General features: G+C 40.4%; 1 protein-coding gene across 4 annotated transcripts in view; it reads left to right on the plus strand.

The window, feature by feature from the left end:
• Positions 1-18554, plus strand: part of LOC100699146 (collagen alpha-1(XIV) chain) — a 152154-nt gene that overhangs the window by 20158 nt on the left and 113442 nt on the right. For all 4 annotated transcript variants that reach the window (XR_003222272.1, XM_025911718.1, XM_019364636.2 and 1 more), the window contains exons 4-5: positions 2263-2406; positions 2893-2979. Coding sequence is in view for 3 of the 4 variants with exons in the window: in XM_025911718.1 (XP_025767503.1) it covers positions 2263-2406; positions 2893-2979 (231 nt within the window). In the remaining variant the exon portion in view is untranslated. The remainder of the gene's footprint in view (positions 1-2262; positions 2407-2892; positions 2980-18554) is intronic.

The following is an 18554-nucleotide window of genomic DNA, read 5'->3' on the forward strand; positions in this document are numbered from 1 at the left end:
AACCTGTGGTCCATCATCAAATGTGAGATTTACAAGGAGGGAAAACAGTACACCTCTCTGAACAGTGTCTGGGAGGCTGTGGTTGCTGCTGCACGCAATGTTGATGGTGAACAGATCAAAACACTGACAGAATCCATGGATGGCAGGCTTTTGAGTGTCCTTGCAAAGAAAGGTGGCTATATTGGTCGCTGATTTGTTTTGTTTTTGTTTTTGAATGTCAGAAATGTATATTTGTGAATGTGGAGATGTTATATTGGTTTCACTGGTAAAAATAAATAATTGAAATGGGTATATATTTGTTTTTTGTTAAGTTGCCTAATAATTATGCACAGTAATAGTCACCTGCACACACAGATATCCCCCTAAAATAGCTAAAACTAAAAACAAACTAAAAACTACTTCCACAAACATTCAGCTTTGATATTAATGTGTTTTTTGGGTTCACTGAGAACATGGTTGTTGTTCAATAATAAAATTATTCCTCAAAAATACAACTTGCCTAATAATTCTGCACTCCCTGTATAGTGACCAAGTCAAAGCCTTAAACTTGAGCCCTGTTGTTTGGTTGATTAATAGTAGTTTGGTTCACCTGCACAGGCCGAGCCTCCAGTTTGTGGAGTTGATCAATGCAGTTACCTCACCTGATCTTCAGTTGCCTTCAGAAGGATTTATCTCCTTTTTCTCAGAGGTGTCATTAGTCAGTACCCCGCAGGAACGGGCAACAGAAGAGCTGAGGAAGTGCATGCACAGACACGTACACCCTCTCTCACACACGCACACACACACACACACACGCACACACACACCTTACTGATGGCTGATTGATTGCTGGGTCAAAATTAATGTGGGGAGATAATACGACCTGTTGGCCTGATTAGGATTAACGGCTGAGGAGAGGACATGTGCACACACACACATTCACACACACACACACACACACACACACACACACACACACACACACACACACACACACACAGAGGACTGTGAGGATCGACTCTTTATTTCTGGGGCATCTGAAACTAACTCAAACCTTGATTCTGTGTCGAGAACACTAACCCTAGTGACGAAATTAAAAACAAAACAGAACTTACTTATGCCACAGTCACACTGGGAAGAACAGTGGCCGGAGACCGCGGCACGGCTTTGTGCAATGAATATGGGATCTTGTTGTTTTTGAAATGGTTACTCTGAAGATGGGGACCAGGTCTGTCACCACTCACAGTCAGGTGCCATCTTAAAAGCAAGATGATTCAAGATGGCGATAAAATAGCAAGAAGATGGAGCCGCCCTGCTATCAGTCTGTGATCGAATGGGCTCACGCTGGAAGTTACATGTAATCAGTTTGATATAAAGTTAATTAAACTGTGACGAGCTGATGAAAATCGGAGTAGATTTTTCTTCTGCTGTAAATCTGCCGTCTACATACACAGAAATAAACATTAAATTCACATCACAGCAAGAAGCTCATAGTTTTGACCAGCAAAAGAAATAGTTGGCAACCAGCTGAGTCAAATCCCCTATTGCTAAGACATGTGTTGGGGACAAGGTTCAGACTCACTTCAGACTTTGTAGCATGCTGGCAATCAGTGTGGATTTATAAATTAGATGCCAGTAATCTGCAAAACTTCACCAATGACCAACTAATTAAAATCAGAATATGAAAAAATTGGAGAAAAAATTAATAAATTGGGCAACTAGTCACAAAGAGGTTGCCATTCTATTTTTACTGGGCAATAAAGATTTAGTGCTTAAAAATAATTTTAGCCTGCCTTCAGTGTTAGAGCGGAGTATTAGTCAGTTACTGTGCTTCATCTGCTCCGTCTTCTGGCTAGATGCACAAGTGCAAACAAAATGTCTGGGACTGACCCAGTTGCATTTCTGCGAGTTCCTTTCTAAAGGTGCAAAATATTGAGGAGGGAGGAGAATAACACACAAACTGATTTAGTAATGTTTGTAATACACAATTTACTGCTTATTATCCTGATATTTAATGCCCCAAAAACACGTTCTTTATTTTTTGCGATTGATATTCAAAACAATATTAGAACCAACTAAATCTGTGCTTAGAAAACTATACAACTTTTGCAAATCACTCATAAAAATAACCACACCCATGAGCGGTATTCAGGGACTGCCAAATTTACCAATCTGGCACTGAGTACTGATGTTTGTCTACCAGACACTGAAATACATGAATTAAAGTCCCTGCGTCTAACACTCACGCCTCCACTTCTTTGTCTTCTTCCCTTTCTCTGTCAGGTGGTCAGCAGAGGGAGATCATAGTGTCTAAATCAGACACCAGTGTGTTGATAACAGACTACAGTCCTTCTAAAGTCTACACTTTCAGTGTTATCGCAGTCAGCGGCAACAAGCAGAGCAGACCACTTCAGGGCAGATTTAAAGGTTGGTTCATCTTGTACTCCTGCTTTATATTCTCCCAAATCTTTTCTGCCTTTCTCCTGATGACTAGTCTCCTCTTTGTGTTTTCCCTATCCTCTGCTAAACCTTACTCTGTTACGCAACTCACTCCTATTTCATCTTCTTATCCATCATTTCAGTTTTCTCTGCTTTTATCCTGTCTCGACTTCTTCTCTTTCCCCTCCTCTCATTTCCTTTCCTCTTTTCTGCGTATTACCTCTCATCGTCTTTCCGCACCCTCTTCCTCCTCCTCATGTAGCCCTTTCTCTTATTGTTACTCAGCTTTGATCTGATGCGTTACACTCTGTTTTTTCCTCTGCTGTGTCCTCGCCTTTGTCTATTCTCGAGTAATGTACTACTGTGTTTGGGATATTTTATTACACTATAGTGAAGGAGACCCAGATAGAAAGAAACTTTCTGCAATAACTGTTTTGAAATAATTTTAAATTAAGAATTTGTTATATTCTGCAGGTGAAAGAAATGAGAGTGACAAGACTGAGTCCCAGAGGTTCACCGATTCAGCTGCTCCTCCGAGGAACGCCAACGAGATCTCTGGAGGTAGGACAAATGCACTGTTTCCAGGAGATGAGGCGATATGCAAAGTTGTCCTCATATGAAACATATAAATAAAACGACTCACGCTGATGAATTGGACTCTGCTTAAAGAGTCTCCCAGTCAGTTTCCATAGCGATGTTTGGAGGAAGGATAAACAGCCACCGGTGCAGTTACATAGATCAGAAGGCCAAAAAAGTATGAGTCAGCGTGTCTGTCCGTGTTTCCCTCCATGAAGAGTTTTTATGCAACAGGTTAACGGTGACATTTTTTGAGATGAGATGCCAAAATCATCTTTGCCTGACTGGCAAATCATTCATGGCTGTGATTTTTTTGGGATTTATTTATTTATTATAATTTTTTTAGCATAACTCCTAAAGTTAGGCAAGTGACCAACAATGTTCACTTGTGTCTGTGTGGCTGCCTGCTAACTTGAGTTCCCGCTCCCATGCAAGATATCTGGATTTATGCGTGTTTATTCTTAAAACCGAGATGTTCTTTCAGCTGGCAGCATGGATGTCCTCATATTACAATACGTAATGGTTCAACCGTCTTCCTATGCAATGTGAAAGAGACAGGGATGCATTTGTTTTCTTTATTGAGGGTATACTTGCATAGCAACTGTCCCCTGTCTGCTGATTTCTTTCCCATAAGAGTGAATTTAGCGGGAAATCTCTGGCTATAGAATAATTGATTGTTGCAATTCAGTTTTCCGTGTGTGCTCATGTAAGAAAGACGAGCCCGGTAATGCGAAGACATGAACGGTGTCGGATTTGAAACACTGTAACTGCTGCTGGTGCAATTGTTTTTTGACTTTCTCTGACGTTTTCATCACAGTTTTGTAGCCTGAAGTGAACACAAAGACAGACAGTCATTATTCAGTGGAGCCGTACTTATTATTTAAGCATACTTGCTTCAGGCTGGCTTATTATTCGGTTTTTGTGCTGGTAATCATTTATCACAGGGCCCTAAAAGTGTGGTTATATAATATAGTTTAGGCATGCAGTTTCCATTAAACTGTACAGTGTGTCATCATATTTATTGACTATAGTACATATATATTATTTAGGCAATTTACCCTCTAACAGTGTATGTGCATTTCATAGTTGCTGTTGGAGCAAGAGACCGACACGCACTCTCCGGGAAAGAATCACTGAGCAATTCATATCCATGAATACTTAATAAATTGGCTCTTGGGTGGAAAACACACTGATAGTAAATCACAGGTTTCATATTGAATGCAATCTCTAGTGGCACTTAAAGTGTCTTATTATAGTATATTAACCTGTATAGCGAGCGGTGGAAGAGTGATGAATTCACCATAAATAATGTTTGATTGTCACATCTATATATTTCTATAGTAATATGAAAATGAGATGTATTTACATTTTTCTCATGTTACTTTTTCATTTTGGGGAAATTGCTTTGCTGTCTGCTATACCTGGCAAATAGAATTTAAACAACTAAAATGACAGCAAAAGTATATGGCAGCAGAGACTGAGGTTGTAGCTGTTTCAATAAAAAAACAAATCTAATCGAAATTGAGCATCAGAATGGGGAAGAGAGGTGATTTAAGTGATTTTGAACATGGCATCATTGTTGGTGGTCTGGTCTGAATATTTCAGAAAATGCTGATCTGCTGGGATTTGCCCACACAACCTTCTCTATGATCAAAACAGGAGAAGGCAACGGCAGTTTTCTGGATGAAAATATGTTGTTGATGCCAGAGGTCAGAGGAGAAAGGTCAGGCTGCTTTGAGATAATAGAAAGGCAACAGTAACTCAAATATAACCACTCATTAGAACCAAGGTGTGCAGAAGAGCACAAATACATGATGCCTTGAAGGAGATGGGTTACAGCAGAAGACCACACTAGGGGCCACTCCTGTCAGCTAAGAACAGGAAGCAAGGCTACAGTTCACACTGGTTCACCAAAATTGTACAAGAGAAGGTTGGACAAATGTTGAGTCTGGATTTCTGCTGCAACATTCCGATGATAGGGTCTGAATTTGGCATAAATAACATGAAAGCATGGATCCATCCTGCCTTGTATCAACGGTACAGGCTGCCTGTGGCTTGTAGTAGTGTGGGATATCTTGATGCATGTTCAATCAAGTGACTTCTTCAGTCAGTCAGTCTCTGTGACTAAAGAAGTCACTTGGATGAGTGATGAAATGTTTCTCACAGTGAATACTCAATGTTCAGGTGTGGAGAATATCTTAGTGGAGGACTAGCTGAGAATCGTTTGAATAAGAAAGCCTACCTGTCCACAGTGTACCCATCTTCTGGTGGCTGTTTCCGGCAAGATAGCGGACAATGTCAGAAAGCTCGAATCATCTCAAAGTTTTTTGAACGTGACAATGAGTTCAGTGTACTCAAATTGCCCCCACGGTCACCATCTCAATCCAATATAGCACCTCTAAAATGTGTTGGAATAGGAGATTCACAAACAGCTGACTAATCTACAGCACCTTGTTATATGAACATAACAGAATGTAACATGAAGAATTAGGGCATTTCTGAAAATAGAACAGAGTCCAGCCTGATACTAGCAATACGTAACTAATGAATGTGGCCTGTGAGAGTTTCCCAAAAATACTCTATGTGAGCTTGCTTGTTGAATTTGCCTGCAGTGAACCCAAACCACACATGCACGCACACAGGTTTAGATCTTTGATGTTATTCCTCTTTGTTTCTCTCGTGCTGTCCTCCCCCTCCTCTCCTCTTCTCCTTCCTATCGGTAGGCAAATTAGAAAACTTCCTTCAGTTTGCTGTTATCAGAACAACTCGCCATTCGCTCCAGCAGAGGTGACCTTGATTGGTGTTCTGCCTCCTACCTGTTGGGGATTATAATAATATCCTGCTGTGCTTCAGTCGTATTTGTGAAAGTGTTTGCATCTTTGTGTACTGTAGTGATGATAATGGGTAACTGTGGATCAATACAGGAGGCTCTTTTATGTACCGTAACACGTAACGGTGTGTCTTTCTTTTCCTCTCTATCAGGCTCAGTGTGTGTGTGTCTACTACTGTCCTCTATCGTGATAATAACAATGAAATATCAAGCTCCAAAGAGATGTCGCTGCACGATGCATTAGAAAGTGTGTGTGTCTGTGTGTGTGCAGCACTTTGTTCCAGAGTAGTAATCAGTTTGCTTCCTGTTAGGGTGGGTTGTTTACAAAAACTTTTATTAAGAGCTCGCACATAATCTCATCTCTACATCCCAAATGTATGTGTTCCAGACATCAGACAAGTCGGTTATTTCTTTGCACTCCAGCCAGCTGTGTGTACAATTTATGAGTGTATGTCGCATCTGAGCCTGAAGTTTAGTAAATACGTCAGACACTGTTAAGCATCTCTACTTGGAAAACCAAGTTGGAAAGTATGACAACAACTCCGTTTGTGAACTTTATTACGACGTTGCATTGAAGAAGGGCAGCAGAGCTACTTCGGCCAACCAAAAAATGTACAAGCGACTTAACCATATCTTGCAGACTGTAAGCACAGGCTCCTCTGCACTAAATACAGACTTTGTTCTTTCCAGGAGCTTTGAATGAAACAAATTTTCTGTCTGCTCTTGGGGTGTCATTGACTGGCTTTGGCTCTGAGCAACAGCAGAGGCTTTTAAAGGAGATTTTACCTTGGTTTGTACCTCGGTTTGTAGTTTGCAGTCTGTCCATGTCGGTCATTTGTAGGCCTGCACTCCTTAAAAGCTGATGACTCAGATCATTGGTCAGGGACTTAAAGCCCTTTTTTACAGCCTCTAAATCAACCCACTGCATTCTGCTACTTGCTGCTGGAAGATGTGAAGAGATTTTGTTTTCTCCTTGAATATCCGTTTCTAAGTTGAAGACTCTTTTGCTTTTTAGTCCTTCTTTTTTTTTTCTTTAGTGGCATCATCTGTAGAGAAAAGCAGCAAATATAAAGCCTAATTTTCATAACATACTGTGATGGAGCAAGGGCAGTTTGCCACTGCTGAATCAGGTGTTATATTATTTGGTAAAAATCAGTGGAGCTGTTGAGTAATGTCAGCGAGGTTGTAACTGTGAAGCCTAATTGCATTAATCTCATTCCCAAACTCCTATAATTACTTTTGATACAAGTGACATTTGATCATTCCTTTTTACAAGCGATAATTATAGCATGTGTGACGCTTTGAGCATTACACTGCTCCGAAGAAAGTGTTTGTTTTTTTTACCTATAACTATGAAGACAGGAAGAGAGGCAGTAAATGAGTGAAATAGAAAATATACATACATACAAGTCAATCAGACATTTGGTTAAGTGACAGGAAAAGTGCTTAACTGTGTGGACTCTATGTACACGCATCGGTGGAGTGATGTCACAGTACTTTTCAGAATTACTGTATGTCTGGGAAAAAAAAGGTTTGTTTTCAGGACAAAACTACTTTAAATGAAGTAGCGGTCTCATTTCTCTTCCCACCAGCTAAAAATGAAAAAAACTTTATATTCACATTTGTCTCCGGAATACAGTTTTCTAAGAAATCTTTGTTGTGAATCTCCTCGTGTTAACATAAGGATGGATTCGCTAGAAACGAGATGAGGGAAAAAAAGGACAGATGAGGTACAACAGCAGCTCATAAAGTCTATAAATTATTCCAAAGCTAATGACACTGAATGAAAAAAACATATTCAGCTCCTTGTCAGCAGGAGCTGCAAGCGGAGTTTGTCAGACATTTAGTTTCCACTTGTATCGGACAGTTTTATCTTTGCCAGCAAAGAAAAGGAAAAAACACAGAAAAAAAGTCTGCATACTTGATTGTTCATATTTTATTCCCACAGTCCAAAGTGTCAAAACACCAACATATGCTTTTTTTTTTCCATTTTTAACTTGGACTAAGAGGCAGAGCAAATAGTGTGTAATGCTATTATCCACGGAGACCGAATGACATCAGTTCAAAAGGTTGCCATGTTTGTGTGCTTGAGTCGATGCCGCCACTGAAAAAAAATCTCAGAGTTCATTTCAGCAGCTTCTCTCCCAGAAGAAGCACAGCTTTTATCATTCTTCCCTCTAAATGATACAGACAATTTAACTTGGAAATCCTTTGCAATATTTCTTCTCTAATTAGTGTTTTTAGGGCATCCGGTGAGTGTTAATTATGCAGAATGTCACTGTGGGGCCGCACACTCTCCTATAAATAGGGGAGGGTTGTGTCAGGAAGTGCATCCGGCGTAAAATATTTGCCAAATCAAACATGAGGATCATAAAGAATATGATTTCTATACCAGATTGGTCAGTGCCTGGGTTAACAACAACCGCCTCAGGTGCTGTTGGTCAGCACCTGAGCTGGAAACTGTGCTACTGTTAGCCAAAGACAAAGGAAGAGGAGATGGAGAAGGCATGTTAGGAGGCAGTGAAAGAGAAGAAAAGGCAGCAATGTGGAGATGAGAGTAGGATACAGATGCTACACATAGGATGGAGGTATATGATCGTCTGTGGCCACCCCTAAAGGGACCAATAATACAAAAAACCTATGAAATGAGGCTGAAGACTTGAGCTCCTAACACAAATGAGAGGACGAGTTAAAAGCTATACAGATTCTGCCTCCATTATTTTTTTACATGAACTGATTGCTGTGGATGATGGTTTCATCCAAAATAAAGTCGTATGGAATTCAGAAGCCAGCAACAATAAATATTTCAGTGGTTTTTTAGCTTAAAAAAAGCTCAAACAAATCCATTAGTTGTCCCCTGTGCAAGACAGTAATGTATTTTCTTTGGAAATTTGCCCTAAACAATATTTCTTTAAAAATAATAACTATAATTTGGACAGCTGGAGAATATTAGACCATAGACATCTGTGTGTCTGTGTATGAGTGTGTGCATGTGTCTAGGTATGTCCATGACTGTATTTGTTACCGATTTAGCTCAGTAGCCTGTTAGAAGTTGTAAAAACAGATGTTTGCCACTCTGAAGACCATAAAGATTCAGAAGACAGTGTAATGTAGTATGAGTGTCTTTACAATCTTAACACTGTAATGTCAAATTAACCACAGTGATTTAAAAATAAATAGGAGAAAAAAACAGTTTGTAAAAAAAGCTAATTTATCTCTTTTGGCAATAATGTTGCAGAAGACAGACAGCCCTCCTCCTGCAGCTCTCCCCTCTTTATTTCTAATCCCATCCACCAGAGTTTTTATGGATCATTCGACCAACGATTGCTCAGAGTGAGAGCCAGTTTAACTCTGAACTGCATTTCTACATATTATAGCGATCACTTTCTGTTTTCATATCGATGTAACTGTTCCTGTTCTAAGTTGTCAGTATTACTAACGGTACTGATGCCTTTCAGACCTTTTCAACTGATCTCATATTATTACCAGTCCGCTCGTTAAACGCTTGACTGGATTTCGTACATGAAGCAATCGGAGTGAAAATCATTGAGCAGTAATGGGTAAAAGCCTCTTCGTTCCTCCACGCTAACGGCGCCTTCTTCAATACATATTAGCTGACAGGATATGAGTGGTGTGTTGCCTTCCTCTCTCCCTCACTGAGGCCTGGATCCAGTGCTCACACACACACACAACCCAAGGGACAGATGTAGTTAAAGTTGAACTCGAGGCCAATGAGATTCTGTTGACATTCACCACACTGCTAGTGTGAGACAGAGAGAGAGTCCTCTGGTATCCATCATCTCTACAGAGGGTTACAAACACACACCTGAGGAGTGAGGTTTCTATATTTACAGCCAACCTTAATTTGTCACATTAATATGTATTTCAACTCTGACACCACGTTTAGCTCCGTGTGTGTACATCTCTATATCTTTTACCTTGCTAATTTGTAGCTTTAGGATTCATTTAGCCTCTCTATCTCTCTGCGGCTGTGTCCGCTGCTTTTTTTTATTGCCCTATTAGTTTCCTGAATTACTACTTATAGACTTCCACAGACTGTGTACATTTCTCTCTCTCTTTTTTTTAAACATTTCTAGCCTTCTTCTTTCATTTAGTCCATCTGTGCAGTGCTCACTGGACACACAAGATGTCAAATGTTTGTGGCCAGAGAGATGTGTCACCCTACTGGCACACACTCAGAGAGATTAAGGGAAGAGGCCCAAACCGACACCGCAGATTAAAGGAGGCAAATACAGGGAAGGCATGCAGCCCGTTCAAGCACGTGCAGGCCACAAAATAACTAATAGGGAATGCTATCATTTCCTTTGAAGGCCTCTTAACATTACATCAGTTCTTTCCATTTGAGAGCAAAATGAACCAAATATGTATGTCATGGCTGAGAGCGTGAAAGGCTCCAAGAAATTTAAAATGGATGTTGTAGACGTGATGTGAAAGTAATGATGTGACGAATGTGAAACGCAGTTTTATTGCAAACTGGTGTGACACGAGAAGGGCTAAGAAAGGACGGGACTGAAGAGAAGTATTCAGGGGAAAACATATACGAATAAACCAAACTGAAACTTGGTTCGACAAATAGTGAGCTCAGGTAAACGTCCTCCAGAAATACACGCTTCATCTCTGTCTGCTCTCGCTTCTTACAAGAGCTGTTTTACTCTTTACTTTGGATGTTTTCCAACTACTAGATTATTCCTGCTGAAAGAGGACTAAAGAAATGTCATCTTCAAATATGTTGGATGTGCTCGGAGATGCATGAGCAGGCCAGCGCACAGTGTGTGTGTGTGTGTGTGTGTGTGTGTGTGTGTGTGTGTGGGGTCTTGTGATATAGACAGATTTTTGTCCTCCATTAAGAGCAGACGTTCATGGGTGAATTGAGCTATTTGTATGATACTTGGTTAACAAGTGTGTGTGTGTGTCTGTGTGTGTGTGTGCTAATGGCACTTTAGTCATTAGTAGCAAGGACTTCTTAAGTGCAGAGGTCAATTAGAATAATTAGAGCCCACTTCCTCATAGATTCCTCTGCTATAACTTCTCTTCGCTCTGTCTTCATTGTGTTCTGTGGATGTGGGGTGAGCTATGACATTTTGTCTTTGCCTGTTTCTGCTGAAATACTCCATGTCCTCTGCACGTGCAATTAAAGCAGAACTGAGCTAACAGTGTTTTTAAATAGGGTGAAAATGATGCAGCATCACATATTTTTACATAAACTTTAAGTTTTATATGGCATTCAATAACTGAAATGCGGCAAGGTTATTACCTATTTAATATGGTACCGTCATGTGTGACAGTTTTCGTCATTGTCCTTGGTGTTAGAGCCATGGTTTTGAGTCATTATTACTACATTTCTGTTCAGTCCTTGGTGGCTTGTTTCGAGTTCGGATTGCATGCTTGGTATTGCTTTTATTGTTTTGTGCCCTCGGTTTCAGTTACAGTTAACATTGGTTCTTTTTCATATTCCTGTTAAATCTGCACTTTTATGTATTTACTTTTATGTTCTGTGTTTAGTTACTTCCTGTATTATTTTGATATTCTTTCGTCTCATGTGTCCTGTGTTTAACTTTGCTTCTCTCATCTCATCTCTGTGATTTGTCTGAGCTGTGTGGTGTTCCCATTTTCCACAATCACCCCAGTCCTTTGAGTCTGAATTTAGGTCTGCATTTCTATTTAAACCATTAAAAAAACTCCAATAAAGGCTTTAAATAATCTCTTGCATTATTTGCAAATGTTTCATCTTTTACCATCCTTCAGTTTTTCTTGCATGTCCAAGTTTAAATGCTCTGCATCCCTTTTTGCTTCATACTACCCAACAGTTGTACTTTTAGACCTCCTGCCTCCTTTCCACTATTCTCACATGCCCTCCTTTCCTTATAATATATTGGTCTTTGTCCTTTGCAGTTGATAAAGCACATGAGACCTGTTGATTCAAGTACATAGTTAGAAGACTGTTTTATTATGTATGGTATACAGGCACAGCTATAGCTCTGTTTTGAATACATTTCCATGATTGTCCAGTGCCTCATAAATGGGTAAGCTGCAGTAAGGCGTCCTTCCAGAGTTTACTGGCCCATTTCCCTTCCCTTAAGTTGATGAATGTATACATTTATCACACTGTAATTTATGCCTGACTAAGACAAACTAAAAGATAGAATAAGAGGAGTGGGGAGTGGGTGGGATGGCAGGCTATCCCTCTGGCCAAATTAATATTTAAGCCGGTGTTTTATTGAATGGCGACAAAAATGCCTACTTTCAGTGCAACACCCATGTCTTTAGATCTTAATGGGCATGGAGTTAAAATATAACCAGATATGATAAGAGAGTGCAGCTCTCAATGCAGAGACACACATATGTAGTTCAATAAATGTTTATATAGACATACCAGACAAAGATTAGAGGAAACAGACAAGCAGAAAAGTAGAAAGAAAAGACCAAGGATAGACAAACAAACACAATTAGAGGAATGAGTTAGAAAGGCATAGAGAGAAAGTTTGTAGGCCATGTGCTGCTTTCCGCATACATCCATTGTCTGTTCTGTCTTTGCGTCTGTGTATTCAGTGAAGAGGAACAGAACGAGACAGTGGATTAAAGATCAAGAGGCCAAGCAGCGAAAGGTCTCTGGTGGAACGACACAAGCCGTCTGAAAACAGCTGTCGGATTTACACCTTAAAGCCCAGTGGAGCTCAGTGCTTACACTCACACCGGCCCACGGGTCTCACAGATGAATATGAATGTGTGTGCCTTCCCGAGTTGCCTGAGTTACACTGTAGGCCACTGAGCAAACGACAGGTGTATCAATCCGCTGTGTGTCTCTCTCATCTGAAAAAACAGGCTCATAAACAAAGAAAATCTTTTTCTGAGCTCTTGTGTACCATTGTTTTTTGAGAGAGAGAAAAAGATAAACAGCCTGTTCTGGGCAGGAAACCGCTCCATGGGGCAGCGCTAAAGCCATTCCAAGCGTTGAATATAAAGTTGTGCCACTGAGATGTTTGCTATTTGTTTGACTAATTTCAGCTACCTTGTTTTCAGCCGTAGACAAAGGCCGCTTTGAAGCTGTATACAGTCGTCAGATCTTTGCTTTACAAGCTGGTGTTGTAGCTCTTTGGTGTCAGGGTTTTTGACATTAGGTATGGTAAACAGCCACAAAGTTACTCACAAATAAAACTCACTTTCAGACCAATTAAATTTCCAATTAAATGTTCAAATGGTTTTTGTGCTCAGTGTTTAAATTGTTTTAGTACTTTTTCCACAGCTCTGAGAATCACTGTGTTGCTGATGTGGCGTTTTAGTCATATCACATGACCTGTATTAGCAAGGATGACTAACACCCTCATTATATTGACGCAAACTTGAAAGCTTGACCACATGAGGTAATGCTTGCTTTAAGGATGACTCTGGCATATTGGGGAAAATGCGTATTTGCCGTCTTGCCACCGGTTAGTTAGAAAGCTTAATGTTAACTCTTTGTGTGTTAACTCACTGTGGATGTGTATAGATGTGTATAGACAAATCAGACAATTCTTGTCTATTACAAACACCTGCTGCCAAGGTTATTGTGGTGGAGGTGTGGCCTAGTTTTTCTGCAGGGGAGGGGTGGTGCAGCAGGCTCGAGGGGCAGTGCCAGGGAGGCTGGCAGGGCAGCAGCTTCTCATCCTGTAATCACGCTCTCACCCCTTGTTTTTAGTGGAGTCACCTGGGAGGCTTTCTGGTTGTGGACGAAACAACAGTGCCGAAATGAAACTTATTGTAAATAAAAAACATCACAAACACGCTGAATAGTGCGAGTCGTGACTGGGGTTCATGGTTATTTCAAACATTAATTACAAAGTTAGGGTGGTCAAAAAACACAAATATCTACAAATACAAAGTTACTATTCTATATTTCCAGAAATATTTGCTCGTCTGCCTTCACTCACATATGAATTTGAGTGACATCCTGTTCTTAATCCATTGGGTCTAATATAATGTCGGGCCCACCCTTTGCAGTTATAACAGTTTCAGCTCTTCTGGGAAGGTTTTCCACAAGGTTTAGGAGTGTTTATGGGAATTTCTGACCATTCTTCCAGAAGCGCATTCACTGTAAACCTGGATAAGTTGAATCTACTTTTAAAAAAATCATGTATACTTTATTGATCCCCGTGGGGAAATTCCTCTCTGCATTTAACCCATTCACTCAGTAAAGCAGTGGGCAGCAGTGTATAGGGACGGCACCTTGCTCAGGGGTACCTCAGGGTAGCCGTTCAGTGGATTCGAACCCCCGACCTTGCGATCATGGGGCCACCGCTCTACCTACTGAGCTACCCCTGCCCTAAGTAACGACGCATTAGTTGAACAATTGCACTGGACTACGTTTAATGTACTTGAGCCCTAAAGGAATGGAAGATTTGAATGTACTAATACAGTAACTGAAGATACTTAGTTACCATGTTTAACTCAGCTTATTAAGTAAGCATTACTCCATTACCAACTGAACTAAATTGTATATTCTCACTGATCAAACTTAACTTTTACAGTTCTTAAAAATCTAGTTATATCTTTCAGTCAATAGAGCCAGGTAAAAGAAATACATACAACAATTTATTATTGGTGATGTCTTTGTTTCAGCAACAAAAGTAATAAAAATGTATTCTTTACAATACTGAACTGTGTCTGTTGAAATATGGTGAATAAACTAACATGAGAAACTCAGCCCTGCTGAACACTGGTATCTTAACATCTACAAATAGCAAATTTGTCCATGAAACGACAAAAAAATAAAGAATACAGGGAGAGAACTGGAGGGTGAACAAAAAAACAAACAAAATACTACATGGAGAGCCCATACTTCCCCTCCACCTCTCTGCTGATTCTTGAGTGTTTGAAGTTTGGGTTCAGACGTTCAGAAGTACTTGTTGTTAAAAAAATCAAAAGTGTTCTTCCTGTACTCTGGGTAGTTGAGATGCAGTGCATAGGTAAGTCTGAAGACAATGTACAAGGCCTGGGGCAGGTTCTCAACATCCAACACAATCTAGCCCCCTAAGATGATTCCCACTGAGGATGCATTGTGGTGAAGGGATGCATGTGTGGAGGAATGTTTTCTTGTTCATCTCCACTGGCACATCATTGTACAAATGTTCCTCATCATCAGTGTCATGAAAAAAGGAACATGGGATCATCACGTCAACATGACAACACAGTGCTATAAACAGGCTCTATATGTACAAAGCTGATGTGCCTGCCCTGTCCAGTGTCCACCCACTGCCACAGAAAATCACTTGGGATAGTCAATGACAATAATAACAATAAAAAATTAACTATTAACATTCACAAACCCTTAAATAATATGTATGGTAGAGAGAGAGGAGGGGAGGTGGAGAGAGGGGGAGATCGAGGGAAAAGTGGAAAGGTAGTAAACAAGTGGAACTAGGGAATGGGGGGATAAGAGGAGGTAAAGAAAAATCAAAGTTCCTTACAAGAACTTGAAGAAAGCAGATGGATCATTGCTGAAAATGACAGGAAGCCCCTTGAGGACAAAGCATCTGACCTCCGTCACATCCGAAGTCTGGTGGAATGAAGGAAGAGAGAGGAGATCACACATTTCGAATAGAGTCAATATGTCACCCTGAACAATATGAGCGCAAACATAATAAAAAGCACAACCATTTAAGTACTGGAACCCCTGTTAACCTGTTAACACACCCAGTGTCACAACAACAGTAACCTCAAGGCGCTTTATATTGAAAGTTAGACCCTACAATAATACATACAGAAAAAGCTCAAACACATATTTACAATAAAATAGGCTAATAAAAAGTAAAACCTACTTAGAATTTATAATTAATGTAAAGAAATTACAGATGTTTAAGTAATATGAACTTGTTTCAGTGGAAGCTGTTGACTGGACTTAAAAACACAATTACAATAAAAAAGGACATGAAAAAGTTCAGTTTAATCAAAAGTAACAAGTAATGTTCACAAATTAGACAAATTTAAGTAATATGAACTCAATATTTTTAAGTTGAATCAAAATCTGGGTTTACAGTGTTTGTGTCAGACACTGATGTTGGATGAGCCTGGCTCACAGTCTCTGCTCTAATTCATCCCAAAGCTGTTCTGTCAGGTTGAGGTCAGGACTCTGTGCAGGCCAGTCTAGTTCTCCCACACCAGACTTGCTCATCCTTACCTTTATGGACCATGCTTTGTGGTAGGAGGTAGGAGCTGAAATGCTCTAAAATGTCTTGGTATGTTGAAACTAGTGCTGTCAGCGTTAATCTCGTTAAAATGACGTTAACGCCATAACCACATTAATGCGGCAAATCTCCATTAGCAAGTTAATGCAGCTCACTGCGTGTGTGGGGCTGCACGGCGCTAACGTGTTAACGAGCTAACCGTGCTAACACATTGACGCCGTGCAGCCCCCCAACATTAACTCCCGAACTGAGATTTGCCGCGTTAATTCGGTTTATCATTTTAACGTCACTTTAACGAGATTAACGCTGACAGCACTAGAAACATTAAGAGTTTCTTAACTAAGGGGCCGAGTCCAAATCCTGAAGAACAACCCCACACCACAATTCCCCTTACACTAAACTTTACACTTGGCACATTGCAGTCAGACAAAAACTGTTCTCCTCAGACTTGTCTGTCAGATTTCCAGACACAGAAACGTGATTCATCACTCCAGAGAGCATGTCTCCAGAGCAGTGGTGGCGAACTTCACACTACTGCATCTAACACTTTGCATTGCACTTGGTGAGGTTAGTTTTGGATGCAGCTGCTCGGCCATGGAAACCCATGCTATGAAGCTCTCTCCTCACTGTACTTGGGGCCACATGATGTTTGGAGGTGTATAGTGACTGACTCTAGAGAAAATTGGCAACCTCTCTACACTATGCGCCTCAGTACTGCTGAACTCTGTGACTTTGCGTGGCCTACCACTTTGTGGCTGTGTTGCTCTCATTCCCAATCCCTTCTCTTTTGTTATAATACCACTAACGGCTGACTGTGGAAATATTTAGTAGCAGCGAAATTTCACAACTGGACATGTTGCATCTGGACAGGGTCCCACACTGGTTTTAACTGAGCTCCTGAGGGTGACCCATTTTTTCATAAATATTTGTAGAAGTCAGGTACTTTATTTTATACACCTGTGACAATGATTTGAACTCCTGAATTCAAAGATTTGAAAGGGTGAGTGAACACTTTCGGCATTGTAACGTATCTTGGAATTTGCCTGTTACTGTTCTTACTGTAATTTAATGGAAAAACAACACCACAAAGTCACGTAACAATGGCTAGTTGGACACTTCCTCTAAATTTAGAAAGTAAACATTCAGTCACTTTAATAAATTTGTCTATGTCTCTTTGCAGCACATATGCTAAAGAGGTCTGCGCTAAATTATGATGTATAAAACTGGCTAGCAAGGCCAGTTCACTTAACTGGTGCTTCACTGCGGCTGTCTCTTTAAATGCGATCCACACTTTCTCTCCCGTTTGGTAGAGCACTCAACAAACACACCTACACATGATCAGAGGGGGTGGAAAGGACCAGACGATGTTGAGATTAAGTGGCCTTTTTTGCTGCAACTTAGAGGAAATTGCCTATATGAAACATTTTGGTTCTATATGGTAAACTGCGGGGTGGAGAAATTGATCTTATTACTATTCATCCTGAAACTATATATTGAGAAAACACCTTACATAAAATATTTAATTCACCCCATGAATAACATTGTTTCAGTGAAGCTAATACTGTGAGTATTATAGCAAAAAAAAATTAAAAATCAACTTGAGTTAAGCTGTTTGGGAGTAAGTGTCAAATTATTTGTGCAGTGAATTAGCCTCATCTTGGAGGTGAAGTGCACTTGTAAGAGTCTGTTCACTAAGGAATCAGTCTAGGAATAAAGGAAGGGTTCTCACTGATGTGGGGACTCTCTCTGCTGCTACTCTCCATCCATCTGCATGCCTGTCACTGTCCTCAATGTTAATTCCAGACACTGAAACACAATCACAGTGACGGGGGAAATAAAACTTAACTAGAGAGAGACTGAAATGACAGCACACTCTGTCTGATCCCTGGCTAAATAGAGGTCAGCAGTAAATCAAGGCCGGCTGGGAAGAATGACTGTTAATGAGAACAGAGACAGACAAAGAGAACAGAGACGACAAGGGTGGAAAAGTTTTCTAAACTACATGTGTGTGTGTTTAGATGTGTTGATAGGAGTCTCTCAATTTATTTGTTACTCTGCTGCACATTTATTACTCTCTGTATGCATACGTTTGAGTGTAAACTGAAGCTGCTTTGCTTTAGTTTATCTCTCTTTGAAGAAAGTATGTATCCAACAGTGACTGTGTTTTTAAACCTCCATGAGCATTTTTGAGTGGCTATGTAGTGTAACAAGTGCTCCCACTAACTGCTTGTCTCACAACCCTCAGTCCTGTTTAGTCTCTGATGCTGCTCCCTGACTTTATAGCCAACAGTGGCTTCCATTGTTACAGTGCACATTTCTAATACCCATTACTCCACTCCCACACAAGTTAATCCAATTGTCTGGGAGCCACATACTTTTCCCCACAGCTCTGCAGACTCCACTGTGGGCTTTGAATTGTAAAATGTGGTCAGTCTCGGTTTTTCCCATAGACACAGGTGGGCAGTGTAATCACGCGCATGCATGCCAGTTATGCTTGGGATTAGGTCCACGTGTGTGTCTATATGTAAACAGTTGCATTCAGCACCTTT

The sequence above is a fragment of the Oreochromis niloticus genome, linkage group LG11, assembly GCF_001858045.2.
Source record: "Oreochromis niloticus isolate F11D_XX linkage group LG11, O_niloticus_UMD_NMBU, whole genome shotgun sequence".
Taxonomy (NCBI): Eukaryota; Metazoa; Chordata; class Actinopteri; order Cichliformes; family Cichlidae; genus Oreochromis; species Oreochromis niloticus.